This window comes from Sciurus carolinensis, chromosome 13, assembly GCF_902686445.1.
Source record: "Sciurus carolinensis chromosome 13, mSciCar1.2, whole genome shotgun sequence".
In the NCBI taxonomy this organism is placed as follows: Eukaryota; Metazoa; Chordata; class Mammalia; order Rodentia; family Sciuridae; genus Sciurus; species Sciurus carolinensis.
The window spans coordinates 80,618,452-80,642,997 of NC_062225.1; the positions used below are offsets into that span (position 1 = coordinate 80,618,452).

The window sequence follows — 24,546 nt, forward strand, 5'->3', positions numbered from 1 at the left end:
CTAACAACGGGCTTTATCCCAATTGATGATACTTAAGATGCAGAGAAGATGCTTTGGCTGTACCAGTGGAACCAAAGGACTAGCTAAAGATTAATGGAGGATATGAAGAATTCCACATCACTAATAGAATCCCTAATCCTAATAGTTCAGTGATTGTGAGCATGCAGTTCTCAGACTAGCAACATGAGCTTCATCTGGGAACTTGTTAAACATTCAGATTTTGGGCACCATCCCAAAATACTGAATCACAAACACTGGGAATAAGGGCCAACAATCTGTGAGTACATGTGGGATTATTTCCCTTATTAATTAAATTTTAAGTCAATTAATTAAACTTTTAAAATATTTTTGAAATAATTACAAACACAGAGGAAATTGTAAGAAATAGTACAGATTGATCCTATTAGCCTTTGCTCAGTTTTCCCCATTGGTAAAATCTTGTAAAAACTATAGTGCAATATCATAACCAGACTCATGACATTGATATAAGCAAGCTACAAATGCAGAACATTTCCATCACCACAATGATCATTCCTGTGTCCTTTGGTGACTACTTCCACTTGCCCTCAGCTACTCCTTAACTCTGGTAACCATAAACTTGTTCTCCATTTCTACATTTTTGTCATTTCAAGAATGTTATACAAAAGTAATCATGCAGAATATAACTTTTGAGCATCAGCTTTTTTCCGTTGTTGTTTTCTTTTTTTTTTTTTTTTTTTTAACTCAGCATACTGCTCTGGAGAATCACCCAGGTTATTGTGTGTTGCAAATTTGTTCCTGAGCATTACCGACTGGTACTCCATATGTGGATGTGCCATGATTTGTTTAACCATTGGCCCTGTTGGAATCTCATTTTAACAAGCTCTCCAGGTAATTCTGATGCATTCTCAAGGTTGACAACCACTGATGTCTAGACAAAGAGCTTTGAAAGATTGAGAAGAATCGGTACTGTTCTTATTTTAGTCACCATTCACTGACCTCATGGGTCTTCTAAAGGTATGGAAAAACAACTTTTTTTTTTCCTCCGCCATTACGGCTAACATAGTGCTATGATTCCTGCTTATCACTGCTAAGAAAATGGAATTATTAAGAAAAATTTGTTGAAGTACATCTTGGCAACCACTCTAAAAAATAGGAAAATGACATTGGAAAAGGTACCTGCTTAAGAATGGCTTTCCTTCCAGAAAGGTCAGGGAAGACAATAAACAAAATCTTACAAATGAAGTCAGGCCAAAATAAATGCTATGAATAAAAATAAAGCTAAGAAAGATCTGGAAGATGAAGGAGATGAGGGTACCAATTTAATAGCAGTTGGAGAAGGCGTCTGTGAGGAGATGCCGTGGGAGCAGAGTCTAATGGAAAGAAAATACACAAGAAACTTTAGCAGATGGAGCAGCAAGTTTATAAGTCTTGAGATGAAAACTTTCTTAGCCCAGATGGCTGGACAGTGAGGGAAGGAGCAGTGGTGGGGGATGAGATCAGGAACAGCATGGAAGGGATGCTGGATTTTATTTTATTTTATTTGGAGGAATGGGAGGGAATTGAGTATGTTCCTATTTCCATTTTTACAGGAGTGCTTTTGTTGTTGAGTATAGACCAGAAACAATGGATAAGGAAGAGCAGTTAGCTGCCTACTGCAGCTGTCCAGGGAGAGCTGGTGGTGAGTAGGACAGGGTTGGCAGTGGTTTGCACAGTGCTTGGGGGCTGAACATGGTTATCTGTGGAAATGGAGCACACTTGAGCAGCCCAAGAACTGATTACAGGGTGTGATAAAAAGAGAAGAATCTAACATGTTATGACTCCAAAGTAGATAGCTAAAAAACTGGGTGAATAGGTATCATTTATTGAAATTGAAAATAGATTGGGAAGGTTAAAATTAAAGAGTGCAGAGTTGGATATACCAAATTGGAGATCATCCAATTACATGCTTAATCATAGTAGTCACTGTAGAAACAGATTTTATGTTAAGGAAGTTTCACTATGGCTAAATAAATGAGGAAACTATTATTTACAATAGCAAAAATGTGGAGATACTCCAAAGATTCAAAAAATGCTTATGTAAATTATTACCATAAGAAAATCCTTTGTAAATTATTGGGTGTCTACTCCTTAACATTATGGAGTCATTAAAAATTATGATTACTCAAAACAAGTAATAGCATGGAAAATATGCTTCATACTATATAGGAAAAATCAGGATACTGACTTGTATATGTGATATAATTTTATCAATATTTTACAAAGAAGTTAAACTTCAGACAAAAAATGAAAATAATTGGAAGATTATAATTCTAATAATGACTATGTTAGTATAGTGAGTTCACTGACACTTCTTTATTTTGGACTCTAATTTTTACTAAGTTTCTATCCACATATCAATACATATTGTCAACAATGTGACATCTTAGTAACTTTTGTATCCTTAGACTCAACAGATGGAGTAGCCTCAGGATAGAAAATCTGTGAAGGTAACAGAGCCAATCTCACAATAATTATTTCTACAGACTAGGAGAGAACAGGTAACCATGGTAAAGAAAAAAGATCTTTTGAGGTCTTCTCAGGGTACTGACACCTAGTTGTATTACTCAAGCTGTACCCCAAGTTTTGAAAAGTTCCAGGGTAAAGAGGAGGCTACTAGTATCTCTGGAAATTTTAAATAACGTCATTATTTCCTAGAAAAATAAGAAAGAAGGGAAGTGGAAATCATGGCCCAGATCATTTTGTAGTACCCTCTCAGCACTGTCAAAGGTATGAGTACATCCTCTCAGTAACCACAGCAAGAATCAAAAAAGGTTTAACGAAAATAAATGAAGAGTGCCAATCTAGACCTCTTTATGCTTTTGATTTTCTAATATATCTTTCAAATCCTTTTTAAGGACTCTTTAAAAATTTTTTTCACAAGTAGGTCAATGATAATAAAATTATAAAACCCACTGCAGTGGGATCTGGGAGTGTCACACAACAATGTCATTAGAGCATGGTTCCTTTCCATTACTGCCAAGGTTGAAATTATGGAAAACAGCATCCAAACCAAATCAAAACTACTCTACCTACATGAATCCAGAGTTTTCCATGCTCAACAACAAAGTTAAGAATTAGAAGATAATAAAGGAAAACAAATTAGGAAATATGCAAAAAAGGCTTACAACAATTCTTTAATTTCACCTTCAGCACTCAGAACAAAACAGCATCATTGTATATTTACATTTCAATTCATGAAATAATTAAAAATGATCATTAGGCTCCTATCCTTTTCTCAGTTGTGTGATACAGGAAAGGACCAATAGCCAAGGAATTTACTGAATATATGAATGCTGAATTAATTGGAGGAACAAGAGAAGAAATCAGAAGCAAAAGTCAATCTTCAATGTTGTTTAGAAGGACCATTCCTAAGCCCTCATCTCTGCAAAATCTTCCACCTTTATTTTGTAGAAGGTACATGTGAGAGCTCTTCACTCTGGGTTCCTAATGGCTTTTCCAGTGCCTTTCCCCTTCCCAGGTGGGTACCCTACTCTGTGTACCACAGAGGCTAGAGTTTAGGAGATGGGAGGAAGCATCAAACTGATATTTGATTGTTCATAGATCTCTATGAACAGCAAGTATTTTTAAATTTATAGTCCTACAACTAGATTGCAGTGGAGATTATAATATCTAAAGACCTTCTATCTGAACACTGTTATAGAGCTGCTAGCAAAACTTATGAATGAAGTCGCTAATAGTTGTTAATTACTTATGAATGCCAATCACTGTCTTGAGTACTTTATAATATTTCAACCATCACAATAACCTTTTGATGTTTATGCCATTATCTCCATGTTATAGTTAGGGAATTGAGATGTAAGAAAATTGATCATCTTAACCAGGATCTCAGTGAGATGAGGGGCTGAGGTGTGATACAAGAAAGGATTCAAACTCTGGTGGTCTAACCTAGAGTCTGCATGTTTTGCTAACTAAAAATCACTTTCAAGAACTTCTGATATTCATACTTGGTTATCAATAATACCCATTATGAAGGTCAGAATCTCCCTTAGTTCTTGATAGTTTCAACAGCTCAGCTTGACACAGAACATATCTCTTATTGAAAGTTTGGGTGAAGACAAAATCAGAACGGTAAAAATGCAAAACACTGTTGGACACTCTAAACCAGAGCTGGGAGCTGCCATTGACCTATTCTCCTACATGTGCATGGTAGGAACAAATGTGTTTCGAGGGTTAAGGCTGGGGTTAACATCAGGCAAGGCAGCGCGGGCAACATTCTAATCTGTGTCCAGACATATGAAAGAGCTTACAGGGGCTTCCTCAACAGGCAAAAGAAACACCAAACACTAAAGCTAGGCTCAGTTCTAGACTTCGCATCTAGAACAAAACAGCAACTGTTAAAAATAGCCTTCAGATCTGCAAAAAGTTCTCCAGAGTCTGGCAAGGTGAACAACGATAAATGATCAGGTTCACAAATGAGCCTGATATTCATTTTGACAGAATCAGAAAATGTACATCTACAGATAGGATTGCGATGATGACAGAATAATACTGAAAATATTTAAAAAGAGGGAAGTGGCAGAAATGATAATGTTAAATATTACACATTTTAACAATGTTTAGACATCAATTTCCTAAAAACACAGACAATGGTTATGATGGGATGTATTCAAATATGAAGAAACATCATTGCACAATTTTTTTTTTTTAAAGTGTAGTTATGTCTGCACAGAGTCAGTTTGTTACTATGGAACCACATGTGATGTCACAAATTTGACATTCTAAATGCAGAGTTAGACCGAGCATGGGAAGCCATAAGAAATGGAGCTGGAGAGACAAAAACCTGCATAACAACAAAAGAATTTCAAGTTAAAGACATGAGTCAAACATCTTTGAAACCGAGAAAGAAGGTGAGTGAACCAAATGCCTAGAATCTTACCAATAAGCTGAGGAAATGCAAATATTAATCTAATCTTTACCTCAGGGAATGCCCTGCAGAAGACAAATAATTTCAGATAATGGCTGCACAGAGTCGGGGGGATAGATTAACACTTATAGTCTAACTCAATTCAGTAAGTCACCATTTTTGAGCACAGGCTCTTATGTGTTAAGAAGTAAACGCCCAATGTCTGTCTCTGATGAATGCACAGCATAGAAGAGCAGAGAAGAAACATAAAAAATAATTCAGTGCCAAGTAAAGTTTGGACAAAAGACACAGGCAGCACAGACGAAAGTTTCCCTCTGGGATCTGCCCCCAGGCCATGCTGAGCTGTTTTGAAGACTACTAAAGGAAGAGGGAGTTACAAAGAGAGAGGGTATGTGGGCAAACACAGGTCACTTGGCGTCTGTAGGACCTGAAAGAGTTGTGCAAGTTGGAGAGGAACAGGAGCTCCTCAGAGGTTCCTGAAGTCTAACCAAGTGAATAAGTGTTTCTCAGGAATTAAGCAGAATTAGATTCACATTTTATAATAAGCTTGACAGATTTAGAAGTGGGAAGGATTTGAGGTCATGAAACCTGTTCAAAGGCCATAATCTAAGAATATGATATAAAGTCTGCAGTAAAGTAATAATAGAAAGAGAGATGAGGATTGAAAATATCTTTTGGAGTTAGAAATGATAGGACATTATGGTGACTGATATGGCAGTAGTGATGGAAAGATTTTGGGATTAGTTTGAGAGCCATGCAGCTAAGTCATTCTCTGAGGTCAAATTCTTATTCAATTAACACCGATGGCACATTCCTGGTGTAAGATGCAGCATGAGCGGGTGAACAAAGGCAGCTCTTGGATGACCTAGGTCTGATCTACAAGTTCAGTTCCTTAAACAGAAAAATGACACTAATCTTGATCACATTGATGCTACTGAATTACTATGAAACAATAAAAACAGGTAATAAGTTTCTCACCCGATGGAAAATGAAGACATGAATGTTTGAATAGGTTTCCATAGAGTGAGTTGCCTTCTTGTCTCCCATGTGGTTTTCCCCTATTAGTTTGTTAATAAGAATTTTTTTTTGCTCTAAATGCTGAAAGTAATTTGACAGTAAGAATAGAAAATGCCTGTAATAAATATTTATGGAGTGAAAGTCCTCATTTGTAAGGCTCATAATAATATGGTTGAGGCTCAGATACACAGAACTCTGGCACTTGGGTAATTAAAAAAGCAAACAGGAAGGATGTAATGGAGGGAGAGTGGTTAAATTATGCTCTGTGCACCTACCAATGCCATAACATATCCCATATTATGTAAAATTACAAAGCACAAAAATATAAAAACAAAAAAGTATTAGCTATTACTAATATATTCAAGGAAATAAAAGAGAATCTTATCATTAAAAAAAAAAGAGAATAAATAGGGAAAGTTTCAATTCTATATGGCAAAGGGAAAAGTTCCATAAGGAGCAAATTTCAGAGGAAATGAAGGGGGAAAAAACAGTTATTCTGTACAAACAAGGTCATATTTAAATCCAAGCTCTGCTAAACCCTCGAAAATCCTCCCACAGCATTTCCCATGTGAGTATAATTAAATGATAAATGCTTCAATATCTCAAACCTATGAACCACAAATTTATATGAAAATTGTTTGTGCAACTCTTATTTATATTTATTTTTATCCAGGCTTGTTAGACTGGGGAAAACATTAGGTCGAAAGTTCATAGTTTTATATTAGCAAAGAGAAAAATCGTTTTATTTATCCTTTATGCCCAAATCCAAAGTTTCTAATGCCCCTGAACTTAAAAATTAATAAACATTCTTTGTTTTTATATTAAGAATGAGAATGGGATCAGGCAATCAAAAGAGAGTCTAGAAGGAGAAAAAAGAAAGGAAACTGAAAAGTCGGGAGTCCGGCTAAGTAATCAGGTGAGCTGACCTCTGTAGCACCTTTGAGGAAAACAAGGAGCAGAAAGCGCAGTGGCAGATAACAAGGGGCAGGGGAATTCTGGGAGAGAAGACTGAGCTGCTGAGATCTGTAGTAATGGATAAGTAATGTCTTCCTGCGGAAGTTAAGCACAAACTGAGGAGACGCTGAGCCCCATCTTCCCCTACAGTCCACATCCAGCAGTTCACGCAGAATCCGTGGTCTAGCCCCCTCCACTCAGCAGACAGGAGACTGGCCTCTGTCAGATCAGGGAGGGAAGGGGAGTCTGGCCATCACATTGATCATTTTCTGCACAATCTTTCAGATGAGGCATGCAGAATATCCGAATCACCCGCTGAGATGTTGCCCCACGTGGGGTCACCCGCCGTGTAGACGCTGCCTTTGTGCAGTTGAGGGAACTAGCCCCTGCCGCACAATACGTATTTATATTCACATGTGCCTGTTGTGGGAGGATCAGGGCCGGCAGATCACCATGATCAGGGTGAGCAGAGATTGCATCACTGATTTGGGAGGGGAGCCCCAGGCAAACTGGGGAGGGGAAGGATGTGGGGAACAGAAACTCTTCCACTTGCCTCTCCATGGTCTCCCCGATAGGAAGGCCAGAGGGCTTTATGCCCTTGTAGACTGCCCTGCAGTCTTGGTTAGGCACCAGCTATAGTCAGGCAAAAATGGCAGGTAGTCTTTGTCATACCTACTTTAGGCTTATCATTAGGAAAGAAAGTGGGGGAAATGGAGGAAAGATCATCAGCTCTACTAAGTAATATAGAAGGGGGATCATGGTTGAAAAAATAGGAGGCTACCAGACTTGTTTCTTGGTAGCTCACACTTCACACAGAAGTTAGGGTTCTGCCAGAGCTACAGCAGTGCACAGGACATAGGTTGAATTAAAGGTCACAGAGGCCAGGAGCCTTTTCAATGGTTGCTGTTATTTTTAGCCTGATATGACTATTCTGTAGGTATATGCAAAGAAGGACTAGGTGGTGGGGAATCATACCCCGGCTCTCTTCTCTCCTTTAGGGATCCCAAGAATTATTGCAGAAGTCAGACTCTCGAGGAAACATTGTACGAAATCAGTGGTCCCGGACATCACGGAATTCCAACAAGCCTCCATCAGCAGAGGAATCCAGAAGCAGGAACACCAGTCTTAAGGTAGAATTAGAGATGAAAGGGGGGAGGGGATAAAAACAATAATGGTTTACATCTGTTGAGGCTTTCTACCTGCCATGCCCTGTCCTCTGTACTTCAGGCCTTTTAGCTAATTTAACTCTCAAAAGAACTCCCTCATAAGCTCCCATTTTATCTTTGAGAAAATTGAAGAACCAACTTGCTGAAGGTTTCACATTAAGTAAGTGGTAGAAGTCAGATTACAGCCCAGAGCTTCTATGTCAAGAGGCTGCACACTTTCTCTTGCCTTCCTTTATTCATTCAACAAATATTTACTGAGTACCGGTGGCTCTCAGAAGAGGGGATAGAAAGTTAAAAAAGAAAAAATTAATCCCAATGGATTGTGTGCACTTTGGGCCTTTAACTAGGCCTGACCACATAGGAAAAAGTATATGTGTGTATATATATGTGTGTATATATACACATACATATACATATGTGTATGAAAACATATGCATATGTATTTGATTATTTTCAGATGTAGAGAAAATGAAGACCAAGTCACTGGCAAGAATATATATTTACACATGTATTCATATAACCAATCTATCTCTGTCAGGATTGGTTCAATAATCTCATCAAGAACATGTGAAACAATCATAGAAACTGCATAATATATGGATGTGCAATAACTTCTCGCACAACTTAGTAGAAGGGTTCCTTCTCTAGAAAGGTTCCTACCTATTGAGAAAAAGGATCTTCTGCTACTGAGCCGCTACAGGTTCCTTAAAGGAAGTGGAAGGTATTTGCTTCCCCAGATTTAGCCACTGTATTATTCACATGGCAAATAGGGAGAGAGAGAGGCCCTCCTCCTGCCAGGTAGAATTCTGGTAGGAAGGTCTGGCCCAGCTCGCAGATGGAGATCACTAGAGGCAGCACAGCGAGGTCTATTACTCAAGGTCTTTCAGAGGCCTCTCTCTGGGCAGGTGTACATGGCAGGCAAGGGCAGAACTCTGCAAACTGTGTGCCAGCTGCCTGAGGTGAGGAAAAGGACCTGTGTCTTAATTACTCAAAACCAAAAAGGTGGTGCTGCCAGACGCATCTGTGAGGACTGATGGGGAAGCCATGGGGCTATGAGCAGTCTGTCTATTTAACAGGAATATGAAATTCCCAGGGACTAGAAACTCCTGACCCCTTTAGGGCCTATTTAAAGGAACTTAGATGAACCTTAACTCCTCTAAGACTAGACCAGACAGAAAGGACAGCTCTCGTTGACCAGAGTTGGGCTGAGATGGGGATAAGGATCTCGATCAAACCTTGAGTCCAGGCAAAAATTTTCTTGCTCCAGCTCCAAAACAGCTCCACAACCTCCCGAACTTCATCTGCTTCCCCCAGCCAGCACGAGGCCTCTCCGCCACCACAGCCTTCGCCGCAACCCTCGCCAGTCCTGCCCAAAACGCAGCCTGATCCCGTTGTGCCACTCGACTCGCGACCTTCCACGCCCCCGGAGCCAGAGTCCAACACCATGCGCAAGAAATATGATCCTCCCACGCCCCCGGAGCCAGAGTCCAGCGGCAGCAGGCGCAAGAAATATGATCCTCCCACGCCCCCGGAGCCAGAGTCCAGCGGTAGCAGGCGCAAGAAGTATGAGCCTAACGAAGCCTGGAATCAAAGCCTGGGGCGTGATACCCGCGAGAACCGGAACTCGCAGTCGCGGGACTCACGCAGCTGCGAATCTCGAGACTCGCACGGGCAGCCGCGGGAATATTCGCGCACGACCCCAACCGAGTGGAAGTCCTATTCCCAGCGCCGTCCGCACTACCCTGCCTCGGTCCAGATGGATCGCGACTGTATGTCAGAAATGCAACAGCAGAAGCTGCGGGAGGAAGACGAGGTGGACGAGGCCTACTGGGCATCTGTGAAGCTGCTGTACGAGAAAATCCCCAGCTGCTCACGCCCCCGGCCGGTGAGCGGCCCCCCACCTCTAGCACCCCAGCAGTGCCTCCTCCAGCCCCGCAGCCTCCCTCTGTCCACTGCATAGTGAAGTCAGTCCGGGTTCCTTCCACCCTGCCCACTCCTACGCAGTCCCTCTGTCTGTTGACACCTCTTCCCGTCCTGTCCTTCTTTTTCTTTGCAGCCCAAACCCAAGAATGCCATCACCATCGCCGTGTCATCGCGGGCTCTCTTCAACATGGTGGACGACAGGAGAATCTACGAGGAAGAAGGTCTGGAAAAGTACATGGAATACCAGCTCACTAACGAGAATGTCATCCTGACGCCTGGGCCCGCGTTCCGCTTTGTCAAGGTACTGCCTGGGCCTTGGACTGCGAGAGGAGGACCCGGGACGACCTTTGGGAACTCAACCAGTTTCCCCCATATTTCCTGGACGACTCTTGTCACATTCCTAGGTTTAGGAACCTGACCCTTCTCTCTACCTACCCCCAGAGTTAATTCGAGTAAACAGAACATCATAAAAATTTTTAACACACCTTCCAATGGTTATTGCCCCGATCAACCTTCGGTCTTCACATATGGGATTTCAGCCTATGGGCCTAGATGTGGGACGTTGCCTTCCCTATTAAGAAGCAATAACGAATTTATAATCCTGAGTAGTAGAAATAAAACACCTTATTAAAGTGAGATGAAAGTCATGTTAGCCACTCTGGCCACAAACATAAAATATTAAGAAAATGAAGATGCTTCTGGCACTTAGGGACATGGATGTGTACTGTAATATATAGCACTTATGATTGATCCCCTGTGTAACTTACACAGTTATTACACAATAACATAGTACCCGTGCAAAAACAAATGACACCTCTACAAGTTGTGGGTAGAAAGTGTTCAAAGGGATGTGTTATAGAAGCATGAGTGGAAATCCAAAACCTAAAGATGCATGAATTAAAAATAGACCGTGTTCACTTGCAGTAGGTATGGTAAAATTGGAACATACAGATGATCGCTGTGGCCTCTGTACAAAATGATGTATAAATTCCCAAAATGTTCCATATTTTTTCACAGCAAAAAATAATGGTTAGAAAATCATAAAGGTGGATTTCACAAATTAAAACAAAGCATAAAAGGGTTAGCCTGATCCTTCTACCTATCCCTCAGAGATAATTCTAGTAAACCAAATGTTGTAGGAATTTTCAACAAACATTACCTGTGTACACAGTGAACATTAACAATGGTCCCCTGTTTGGAAGGTGGAAAGTTAAGAAATCAACATTATAAACTTGCCAAAAAGGAGCCTAAATCTCTCACTGAAGACTCTTCAGAACTTGAATCTGACCCTGATGAGGTGCTTTCTCTCCAGCCTCCCAAGGCCCACCTTGCCTGCACCTTTTTTCTTACATCCTTGTTTGTAACCTGCAGGCACTGCAGCATGTCAACGCTAGACTCCGAGATCTGTATCCTGATGATCAAGACTTATTTGATATTGTACTGATGACTAATAACCATGCCCAAGTGGGAGTGCGGCTTATAAACAGCGTCAATCACTATGGTAAGTAAAATAAATACCATGTGGAAGACCAACTCACAGCTCTGGAAGAGAGAAGCCATGTTATTTTGCTAAACTGTGGCCTAACCAGTGCAGTGTCTTTGATACTGACACCCCCTCCCGCGTGAGGAATGTTTATTTGCCTATGTCAGAACCAGAAAGGCCATGTTCATTTTTAACTTCAGCACAGAGTTGGGCTCAAAGCTCTGGACTTAACTTGTCAAGTGTGAATTTCAAAGTCTTAATCCCAGGCCCTGCAATACATTTCTCTGTTTTATGTTTTTCACTTCTGAACTCGACTTCAAGGGGCCGTCAACCCAAAAGCTTTCTCTGTCTGATCAAACTTCTTGTTCACCACAGATACATGTTAAGGGTTCAAAGGTTTTCACCTCTCCTTTCCTCTCTTAAGATCTGATTCTCCTGACTGCTTTCTCTCCCATACATCAAATTCATACTCACATCAGCAAAAGAGTCTTGATTCCTTTACATGGAAAATTTGATTGGCTCTAATTTCCAGAGCATTTCAATCGGTGTGTCACTTTCTCTTAAAGTTTCCATTTTCCTTATTTGAAATTATCTGACTTTTTACTTGGTGCACCGCTATCTTTTATTTCTAAGGTTATCCTTAGATAACCTTATGATCCAGTCTTGTGGGTATGTTAAATCAAAATCAGTTTTAAATTATATACTCTTAAGTCTTAGGTTTAAATTGGGAATATCTATAAATAATTAAAATATATTTTGGGTTTATTATTTGGGTTCATTTTGGGTTTATTATTGTGTTTTATTTTATATTACCCTAATTATGAGATTGCTATCTTATTGAGACATAGTTTTAAAATTTTGCCTTTTAAAAATGTAGTCTTCATAGTATTAAGAAATGAAAAGAGAAAATGTATATAAAAGGTTTAGCATAGATGAGTGGCATACAGTAATCATTCAACAAATGAAAAACTATTATTTTTAAGACACATGGTCTTATTTGATTTAGTACCTAATATAGGTTTATCCATCCCTCACCACACTGAATCTGCTGAAGTTGGGAGCATAAGGAATCAGTCATTTAACTATGAATTCTCCTGATGAACCAATTGTGCACAACCTTTTCTTGCAACCACATTGATAGACTAACAGCCTTTCTCCTTAAAGAATTAGTTACTACTCTCTCTGCTGTGGTCTTTGTTATAATTAACTTTTTACATGCCTAGCTCCTCAGGAAACCGTGATCTCCTTGAGAAGGGGAATAATGTTCCTCTTCTGAAAACCTAGTGTTACCAAGTATTTTCCAGATCATTAAGTTAGTAATTTATTGCTTTATAGAGTCCACTTTTGTGTCATTTACACCCAACATTGGCACATGTTGAAAAAGTAAAAGTATTTTCTTAACAAGAAAGCAGACATACTTCACCTCCACTGTTGATGGGCTCCCACCTACTTCTTTGTCCCTACAATGTCAAACAGCTAACTCAACTGATAGCCTGCTTTATTTTGTATGTACTACCAGCTTCTCATAGATCTACAGAATATTTTGAATAGATATATAATATTTTATCATACACATGACATTATACTTCACCTAACTATACTCACATTATTGAACATGTTTTGTTTTCATATATAACCTGAACTGAGTAGGGGATGTAGCTCAGTGGCAGAGAGCTTGCCTAGCATGTGCCAAGGCCTGGGTTCAATACCTAGTACCACAAAGAACAAAAATGAATAACCCTGAGCTAAGACCTTTTAATATAAAATTTTATCAGAATTTCACATTTTTTCATTAGGATAAATACCTGAAAGAAAGGAATCCTAGGTCAATAGGTTAAACATCAAAAAGCTCTTAATAGGTATTGTCAAATTAACCTTCTAGACAAATTAATCAATTTATACTTTTATCCATAGTATTAGTGGGTGGGTACCTATTTTATAAACTTATCACCAACAGGCAGTGTTGTTTTTAATTGTTGTTGTTATGAAAGGCATTTAATAGTATATAACTGTTGAGTCTGCTAATAATTTAATTAAAAGCTTCAAATCAGAAAAGAATGACAATTTAAAATGTTTTATTGTTCTTAGAAAATAGTTTAAATCCTGGCATTACTTTAGTACTATTGTATTGCTACTGAAGAAATACTTCTTAAAATAGAGCCATATTTAATGACCCCTTTTCATCAAGTAAGGAGGTCACAGTGCAACTGAGAGAGCGAACTGCTCTAGTCTAGACAAGAGGCAGATAGCTGGAGTCTGCCCCATGCAAGTTATCCGGTGGGTTAGACTGATAACTTTCTGCTTCATGGCCTTTTCTGTGATGAGGATAATATCTGGCATGCTGTCATGAGAATAAACCAGCATGGTCTATATGAAAATACTTAAAAAACTATAATACATCAAAACACATTCCCTATTCCTTATTTTATGAAATACCTGAGAAGTTTTTCAATATTGATGCTATGAAAGTAATTTTAAACTTCAATTATTTCCAAGGTAACTTTCATTTAGATGTACAAATGAATTCGCTTGGATTTAAAAATGAACTCAGTTCTTCCTAAGGTAACTTTCATTTGGATTTACAGTATTCTTTCTTTAGTCTGGGTCATAACAAAGTTTTTCTCGCTTAATAATAGGCCTACTAATTGATCGCTTCTGTTTGACTGGTGGAAAAAGCCCCATTGGCTATTTGAAGGCATATCTTACCAACTTGTACCTTTCTGCGGATTCTGAAAAAGTCCAAGAGGCAATACAAGAAGGTATTAGTCTGGCTTTAACCCTCCAGTTCATAGAGTTCTGCACTGACAATTCACATAGGATGATGTGACTTGTGTCTTGGGTCTTCCAAGGTGTTTCCATGCCTGGCAGCCCTTATGCTTGTCCTTTAGAACTCTGACTTTCCTGGAGGTGGACCTCCTCAGTCATTGTCCTACAGTCCATTTTGCACTTCCCACCCCAACAGAAACAGGCAATCATAGGCCTCTGTTCTGTGTGGCGGTGGAGAGGAGTTGTGTGTCATCAGGTAATAGCTAGAGAGGAACCCAGGCTGGGAGGGCCTTTTTTTTCCCTTTTCATTTTGTTTTGTTTTGGTTTTTGGTTTGTTTTTGTTTTATTGGAGACACTAAAACTCATGACCCGACAAAGAGTATTAATAGATCCCCATGATCTGTCAGGTATTGCCTCTGCGACAATGTTTGATGGAGCCAAAGATACAACTTACTGTGACACACAGCTCCGTGTGGCCTTTGATGGGGATGCTGTCCTCTTCTCTGATGAGTCTGAACAAATTGCCAAAGAGCACGGGCTGGACAAATTTTTTCAACATGAAACACTATTTGAGAATAAGCCGCTTGCTCAGGTAGGTTCATTGAGCTCTGGTTAATTTTGATCTACTTATTTTCCAACAGAGAAATATAAATATTTGTTCATTGTGGTGACTTTTAAAATTATTTTAGGCAGTCCCTTTCCTCCCTGTTTTATCCTTGCAGTTTTCTCTTTCATTTGGGAATTCCTCACTTTGAAGCATCCACTGCTGACAATTTTTTAAAATTTAATATTCTTTTAATTATCTTTTAGAAATATTTCTATGATTTTCCCATGATAATGAGTTCATTCCCTCCAAATTATGAATGACACAGGAAACACTGCCCACCAATATGCCATTTCCACATAGTAGGTTCTCAAAATAGTAAGATCATTTCTAGTAAATCAGTAAACATTTGTTGAATCTCTCAAAAAAGGCATCAATTAATTGAGAAAAATAGGCAAGACTGAGAGTTTGAACTGAATCAAATAATGAATCTCAAAAAGTGCAAACTATGAATACCTAATCAAACTGAAAGTAAATATTTACATTTCAGGAATCCATCCATGAACTGAAGTGTTAAAATCAATGTACGAAATGAAAAAAAACCTACAGCTTCTGAACCAAAGGAAATTGAAACATCAAATCATTCAGTTTCAGGCTATGACTCTTCCCAAGGAATTGTTTTCCTTTTTTTTCTCAGTTCTCTTTGAACCTTAATAATCTTAAATATTGTTATTTTGGCTTACATTAATAAAACTATGAATGTACTAATCAAAAGCTGCAAAGTTTTTACTATTTTGTCACCTTACATTAGGAAAGTGATATTTAAATTATGTGATAAAGTTGGGTTTTTCAATTTGTCCTCATAAATTGCACTTTTAATGTGCTAAGAAGTGTTTGCCTAAATCCAGGTCACAAAGCTTTGTCTCCTCTGTTGTTGTACAGAAGTTTTATAGTTTTAGGTCTTAGAATCATGATCTCCTTTGAGCTAATATTGTAGTTTATTTTCTCTGCTTATGGATACACTGATTGTTCAAGCACTATTTGTTGAAAAGGTTTTCTGGTCTGTTCCTTTGACATACGTATTCGTATTCATTTTTTCAGCAAATACTATACTATCTTGATTTTCATAGTTTTAGGGTAGGTCTTAAGATCAGATGGTATGAGTTCTCTGACTTATTTTTCCAAAACTGTTTTTGATAGACTGATTCCCTTGCATTTTCATACAGATTTAAAAAGCTGCTTATCTATTTTGGGGTGTGTGGCAGGGAGTCCTGCTAGAAATTTTATTGGATTTATAGATAAATATGGGGAGAATAAATACCTCAAAAATATTGAGTATTTTGGTTCACGGATGTCGTATATCTCTCCATTTATTTAGAATTTTTAAATTTCTTTCAAAATGTTTTATAGGTTTCAGAAAACAGTTTTGCATATATTATTAGATTCATACCCGTATGCATTTTGTAAGTTTTGGCAGTACTATAAATTGGTACTTTCAAAATCAAATGTCCAATTATTTATTGATAATATTCAGACACACAATTGATTTTTGTACACTGACCTTGTAAACCTGCAACTTTGTTAAATTTCCTTGCTAGTCATAACATTTTTGTATATTATTTGAGGTTTTCTAAGTAGGCAACAATAATGACTATGAATGAAGACAATTTTGTTTCTATCTTTCCATGTTGTTTGTTTTTCTTTATGTCTCTTGCCTAATTATCTTACTGGTCCATCCAGTACAATGCTCAATGATAGTGATGACAGTGAATCTCCTCGCCCTGACCTTAGGGGAACATCATTCTTTCACTCTTAAGCATATTAGCTATAGGTTCGTTTTAGATCCCTTTGTCAACTTGAGAAAATTACCTCCCATTGCCAGTTTTTTGAGTTTTTATAAGTGGCTGTTAGATTTTTCTATATATTGAGAAAATTATGTGGTTCCTCTTCTTTAGTTTATGGATATGTAAATTACATTGGTGCATGTTAAATGTTAAAGCAGTTTTGCACTGTTGATATAAACTCAGGTTGTCATATGATGCCCTTTTTACATTTTACTGAATCCATCTTGCTAAAATTTAGATTTCTGTTTTTTTTTGCTTTGTTTTGTTTTTGGCCTTCAGGTTGATGAACAATATAGTTCTATAGTTTTCTTATAATATCTGGATCTACTTTTGGTCAAAGAGTAATGCCGATCTCATAAAATGTGATGCAAACTATTTTAAATGTTTGGTACAACTTTCTAGAGAAGTTATATGGACTTGGACTTTTCTTAATAGCTGCAGAGCTAGTATTCATATTTTCTTTGTTCAATTCTTTCTTCTCTGTGTTTATGAATTAGTGTTTTTTAAGGAATTCATCAATTTCACTTGTTTTTATGAACATAAACGTTTTTACATCTTCTTTAATTCTTTGCAGGCTCTTTAGTGATTTTTCCCACTTTCATTTCTGATATTAGTACAGTGTCTGCTTTTGTTGATTTATTTGGTCAGTCTAATCAGAGATTTATCAATTTTACTTTATCTTTTAAAATGAACCAGATTTTTCTAAGATTTTTAATATGGAAACTGAGGTCACTGATTTGAGACCTCATTTCATTTCTTATAAGATTTCCTCTATACACTGCTGTAGTTAAGATATTTTTTAATATATGATTTCCACTCTTATCCATGAGTTATTTAGAAGATTATTTAATTGTCAAATATTCTGAGTTTTTCCAGATATTGGTTGGTTATGGAGTATAACTCTATTGTAGTCAGAAAATATATTTTCTATTTTAATTACTTAAATTTTTTGTAGTATGTTTTATTTCCAGATTATGTGGTATCTTGTTAAGTATGTCTTGTGTACTTAAAAAGAATATGTTGTTGCTGTTGGCTTGAGTGTCCATACATGTCATTTAGATTAAGCATGCTATTTTGACTCATATTGCTTGGGTTTTTTATATTGTCGATGATTTTCTGTTTCCTTTTTCAAAATCTACTATTGAGAAGGCAGTACTGAAGTCTTCAGATGTAATTGAGTATTTATCTATCCATGTACTCAGTTTCACCATTCTCATATCCTGAATATTGAATCTCTGTTGTGAGATGCCCATATATTTAGGATTATTTTATCTTCTTGATGATTACACTCCTTGATCTAATATTCAACTATTTACTCCAGCTTTTTTAAAACTAATGTTTGTACAATATATTTTTTCTATACTTTTACTTTTAACCAACCCATGTCTTTATGCTTAAATTGCTTTTATACAATTAGAAAGTTTTTCGTGTAGATATCATAGTTGATGTGAGTTTTTATACAATCTGATCATCCTGTGTTTTAATGGTTGTGTTTAGAATATTTAAGTTTACTGTGATCATTTCTATGGTTGGATTAAAATCTGTTCTTTCTTATTTTTCTATGTCTTCCATATGTTTTCTTTCTCTTTCTTTTTTTTCTTTTTATTTTCTTTTGTGATTCTAAGTCCATTGTGTTTTAGATTCAATTTTATTCCCATTATTGGCTTATAACTCATTTAGTATTTTTCCTTTATGGTGACTCCAGAATATTCAATACACACCTTTAAATAATCACAATATACTGCCAGGCAATATTACATGACATCATATATAGTATAAGAACTTGCAACAAGGTTGCAACTCTATCATATTTTGCAGTGTTGTTGTCATATATTTTATCTATTCTACAAATTCTCAGTACCTTGTTACTATCTTTTATTGTGAATCAAATATCTTTGAGTAAATAAAGATAAGACAAAAATATGTCTTTTATATTCATATTATTTTTTAAATATTTGCATGATCATCATTTCATATTTCATGTAGGAAAAATCTGGTGGTAATGAATCTTGTTTTTATTTGCCTGAAAAGTGATTTCTCCTTCATTTAGAAAACATTTTATTTTTACTCAACATAGCATTCTGGGTTGGACTATATTTTCCTTTCAGCACTTTGAGGATGACTTTCCATTGTCTTCTAATGCCATTCTATATAGGTTCTGATTACAAATTTTCTGAGATTTCTATCTATGGTCCTCTGTATGTATGCATTTCTCCCTGACTGCCTTCAAGATTTTCTGTATATATTTTATTTAGGCAATTTAAATACTCTGTGTGTGTGTGTGTGTGTGTGTGTTCATGTCCATGTCCTACAGCATTTCAGTGTTTTGCTATATTTCCCGCCATGCTTTTCTTCATTTTTTTTAATGTCTGGGTAATTTCTGTTCATCTATCTTCAAGTTTACTCATTCTTTCCTTAGCCACATTGAGTCTACTAATATGCCCGTTGAAAGCATTCTTCATTTCTGTACAGTAATTTTTATTTCTAAAATTTCCCTTTGACACTCTCTTTTCCTCATGCATGTTATCTACTTTAAAGTATATGCTGTGATATTAATTATAGTCACCTTCATTTACTTCTATTATATATATGACATCTGGGTCATCACTAAGTTTAACCTGTTTTAATTTCTCTTGAAAGAGAATTGTACTGTTTGTTTTGTTCATTCTTTTGTGGTCTCATAAAATTTGATATTACTAATTGTAGTGTATAAATGTGGAGACTTATGAATAGCATTTTTGCATTCTTCCTCTTCTCCTAGAAACTATTATTATATATTGAACCATGTAATCAAGAGTTAAGTTGGTTTTAGATATTGTGCTATGATTTTCTTCATTGCATCACAGTCTTCAAATTCTTCTGGCATTAAATGTGTTCTAAAGATGCAGCTTGGTTTGCCTGAGATTTTTCTGCTGTACTTTCAGATTTGGTCCTTCTCTGTGAGTCTGTGCCTCACATACATCTACCTTCCCAGCTGTTGCTTCTTGGTCTCTGCCTTTTCTGTCTCCCTAGGGTTTTAAGGACAAGGATGTCTCCTGGACCCTGCCTTTCCCCAGGGAAAGAAGATTGTCTGTGTCCACAATAGATTCTTGTGCCTCCTCCAGCGGTAGAAGATTTTACCTTTACCCTTTCCCAGTAATAGTAGATCTTTACTTAAACCCTGGAGGATAACATGTTTAGAGTCCTTCTTCTAGTAGTGAAGCCTTTTATTCCATGGGATATAAAGTACTAGGTAGTATTTCAGTCATTTCTCAAAGTGGCTGCTCTGCTCTTCCAAGGCTGTACCAACAAGGATGGCTTTCTTCTCTCTCCTACTCTACCTAGGCAAGTCCATGGTGTCTGTACATCACAGGGTTTCTGTACTCTCTCATGAGTCCATATTGGTCCTTTATTAATGTGTTTTCTAAATTACCTGAATCTTTCATTCTTGCTTATACAGTGTCTGCTATTTCTTCCTTCAATGCTCTGCCAAGGGTGTGGCAGTTATTGCATTCCATCTCTTCTTGGAAGGACACCAGTTTTTTCCTTAGATTCCATGGCAGTTGGTTGCCTTTCGATATCAGCTTTCTTATGCACTCAAGAAGTTATAATACTTTCAGATTGTCAGGGTTTTTCTTGTAATTACAGTGGGCATAATAGTCCTTTTAGCTTTTTACACCTTAGGCAGATTCCCAAATGTTTTAAATCATACATCTCCTCAAAAAAGTATTTTTAATAACTTTCCCTGATAGCCCCATATTTTATTCATAAATTACATGCTTTTAGTGGTGAACAAATACATAAATTATAAAACATACACAAAAAGAGAAGTAAAAGCTAACTGGTTTGAATATGATTACATAAATTCAATGTTTCAATTTCATCCTTTTGGAAAGTATTCAGATGTAATGAGAATAGTGTCCTTCTGTATGTCAAAGACAAACTGTGACCACCGTGGCTCCACCAAATTTGCTGCTGTTGCCAAAAAAAAAAAAAAAAAAAAAAGGAAAAACAATCAGTTTTTTCAATTATGCCTCTCACCTTTACAAGTTAAATTTACTTGCTTTTTCTGATATATGCAGCCTCAGAGGAAGCAGAATGAATCAAATATTCATACAAGAGGTCCTCTATCCAGAAAACAGTCAGTTTTCCTGAAAATAGAGAAGGGAGCCTTTGAATTGTGAAGAAAGTCAGTCTTAAAATACCATCCTGACCTTCCCCCCAAACCACCAATTTTTCAAGGAAAACCCATCTACTTTGGTATAAGTAATAAAAAGAGAACTGGTAATAAAAAGAGAACACAAGCAAAGATGCCAGAAGAAAAAGGCAGGCCAAAAAATAACATAATTTAATAATAATAGATGAAGAATTTTCACTTGAAAAAGTTTCCATGGTTTAGGTGAAGATTGTGAAAACTTGCCATGACTTTTAAAAAGCATCATAAAGAATAAATGAAATGAAATAATTAGGAAAAGAGATGATAAAATATGAAATGCAGAGTGCCAAAATGTGCTAAAGTGAGTAAAATTGAAAATAATATTTTAGAAGAAAAAGATTCCAGAGAATGAAGGTCCAACATAGGCATAAGTGGAATTGCTGAAATAAAACATTGAAATTATGTTGGGTGAGGTGTGGTTAAGTAGAGATGCAAATTTATATAAAATACAAATCAAGAAAACATTCTTGCCAGGCATGGAGGTGTTGCCTGTAATCCCAGTGGCTCAGGAGGCTGAGACAGGAGGATTTGAGTTCAAAGCCAGCCCTAGGCAATTCAGTGAGACCCTGTCTCTAAATAAAATTCAAAAAAGGGCTGGGGATGTGGCTCAATGATTAAGCATCCCGGATTTAATCCCCAGTACAAAAAAAAAATAAGAAGAAGAAAGAAAGAAAACATTCTTGAGGTATCAGATTTTAATATATACGTTAAATTATTAAAATATTGGAGATACAAGTTCACATTGTGTGATAGGAAAATACAGCATCACTGAGATAGCCAAGTGAAATGATTTGACTTCAAACATGAATAATTCTGTGGGCTGTCTGCCCACTGAGACCAATCAACATAATTGGTGGGCAGTTTCCCTCAAACTTATCAATAACCGCTTCATGGAAAAAGACTACTTTTAAGAGCTTATGGAGAGAAAATATAAATCATGGATTCTACATCTATCCAAAAGCTCACTGAAGTGCAGAGCAAACCACCAAACAGCTGAAAAAACACACTAAATTCTCAAGGATTATTACCATAAGATTTTTCTTAAGAAAACTAGTAGTGTAGGACAAATTTTTTCCAACATGTGGATGACTGTATGCACTAAAGCACAAATGGGCATAGAATTATTTAACCATAGATTTAAAGATCTGTAGGGACTAAAGTAATGGTGGCTGGGGTTGGGAGGTAAGCAAATATTATGTGTCCTAGCAGCAGGAATTATATAACCAATGAGAAATAGAAAAAATATGGAAAAAAATCTACAGAAGACTAACTATTGTGATGTTTTCAGCTATAATAATTAAAGAATAAAAATGTGAAATTGCTAAAAATATAGGAATATTTAATAATGTAAATGTAAACACTGAGAAAGATTAATTAAATGACTAAAATTACGTGATGGAGAAGTAGAGGATTAGATAAATATTGAAAAATACTCTAATTGCTTTATTTATCATTATAAAGAATAATAAACCAAGAATTTTTAAAAATAGAGGACTAAGAGTCCTAAAAGGTTATAGTTATAAAAGTGATCAGTAGAAGACAATGCAAAACTTCTAATGTCAGAGGAAAACATACTATATATATATATACACACACAAAGGAGAAAGACACTTAATGAATAACTTTTAAAATATTCAGACTTGGAAAATGTAAAAAAAATCACAAAGTAGAACCCATATCAAGTATGTTTGTAAAATGAATAAATGTAAATGGGTTAAAACTCAGCTATTGTTTTTAAAAAAAGACTTTCAGAGTCAATCACATAGCAAAATCCAGTTCTATGCTCTATACAAGAAATGCAGGGGCTGGGGTTGTGGTTCAGTGGTAGAGTGCTTGCATAGCACTCATGAGGCACTGAGTTTGATCCTCAGCACTGCATAAAAATAAAGGTATTGTGTACACCTACAACTAAAAATATATATATATATTAAAAAAAGAAATATAGCCAAAACTAGGTGTTGGAAATTAAAGCAGGTATGAAAATATATAAAGAAACTATAAGACAACATTGGATTCAGGTCAAAATTTTAAAAAACAACATTACACTAGACATTGAGTATACTTTTACAGTTAAAATATGAAATTCATAAAAAAATTAAATCAATGCTTTCTGGCAACCGACTAAAGTTTATTTAGAATATGATCATTTATAACAGTTTACTATAAATAGTTCATGTTCATTGTCCTGGTTGAGTATTTATGGAGTGTTTCTTTCATGTGTTAAAATATATTGATTTGGATGATAAATTAATTCCAGGAATGCAATGATGGTTGCACGAGGAAATATACTCACATAAATGCAGTCAGTTTTAGCCTTATAAGCCTCTGCTATTTCATTTATCACTTCCTTTGTTTCGCTGGCTTATAGCTGTGACATATGTTCCTTTTACAGGGTCCCTTGAAAGGCTTTCTGGAAGATTTAGGCAGACTACAAAAGAAGTTTTATGCCAAAGATGAACGGTTACTTTGTCCTATCAGGACCTACCTGGTTACAGCCCGAAGTGCAGCCAGCTCAGGTGCCAGGGTGCTGAAGACTCTTCGTCGCTGGGGTCTAGAGATAGACGAAGCTCTTTTTCTTGCTGGAGCCCCTAAAGCTCCCATCTTGGTGAAGATCCGGCCCCACATCTTCTTTGATGACCAGATGTTTCACATTGAAGGGGCAAAGAAAGTAGGCACCATCACAGCACATGTACCTTATGGAACAGGCCAAAAATACCACAATTAGAGATGGTTACAAGAAATACAACAGTGGCAGTCTGGTATTACAGCAGAAACATCCTCTGGATGTTTAGAATAATCAGGTACTTTAGAAGATTGGACCTAAAAACTAGCTCCTTTGGAAAAGTTTTCTCTTCAGTTTTTTGGGAAACATTTTGGACTCTCAAGTTACCTTCAAGCTACTTCTGTCAATGCTTTTGAGTGTTATTACACCTGTCTTTGTGTAAGCCACAGTGATGACTCTTCAGGATAAATTCAGAATTTGAATACTTGGATTATTAAGGGGGCTATTTCAGAAACTTACTTAGTTTCACAGAACAATGCTCATTTTTGGAAGTTGGTACATGGAATGAATTGTTACCTATCATCACCTAGAGTTCTGGTTTTCAAAGGCAGAATGTGCATTAACTACACTCTTGAAAACTAGAATGTTTTATCCCATTGCCTCTATGACCAGCCTTTAGACCAATTCAAAATGAAAATATTACTCTACATGTGTGAGTATACCAGTTTTGACACTGTTCCTTTGGAAATAAAACAGCTGACTGTTATGACAGGGCACCTTGTAAGATGAGTTCTAGACAGAGCCTCCTGAGAAGGGTTCTCTAAAACTTTCTTAAAGAGCTAATTGCCTCTGAACTATAGAACTTCATATTCAAGGACTCCAGCTTTGGACCAGGCAAGTTGGGTCAATATTTGAGTGAGGGGTCAACACTTCAAAATGTGTCATGACATGTTGTATCATGGTCTCGGTCATTCTGTTATAATTTTTGTTTACTTTCAATAAAACTTGATTGGTTATTAACCATAATATACCATATGTTAGGGACAGTGAGCTGGTAATTTTTGTATTATCTCATTTTCTTATCAAATTAAATGTTTGTGATATAGTAGTATTACCTTCCTTTTCTTTCAATGAGGAACTTAAAATTCAAAAATATTAAGTAGCTTGTCCAAAGATGTGGAGCTAATAACTGATAGGATCAAGATTCAAATTCAGATGTTCAAAAGCCATGTGTCTCTTTCCCCT

General features: G+C 36.8%; 1 protein-coding gene across 1 annotated transcript; it reads left to right on the forward strand.

The window, feature by feature from the left end:
• Positions 1 to 1,605: 1,605 nt before the first annotated feature.
• Positions 1,606 to 24,401, forward strand: Nt5c1b (5'-nucleotidase, cytosolic IB). The gene is given in 12 exon segments (XM_047522146.1): positions 1,606 to 1,660; positions 4,771 to 4,889; positions 6,750 to 6,839; positions 7,163 to 7,403; positions 7,886 to 8,007; positions 9,311 to 9,477; positions 9,589 to 9,928; positions 10,100 to 10,267; positions 11,338 to 11,467; positions 14,086 to 14,208; positions 14,623 to 14,807; positions 23,191 to 24,401. Coding segments are annotated over 12 exon segments (2,073 nt in total). The 3' UTR covers positions 23,524 to 24,401.
• The last annotated feature ends 145 nt before the right edge of the window (positions 24,402 to 24,546 follow it).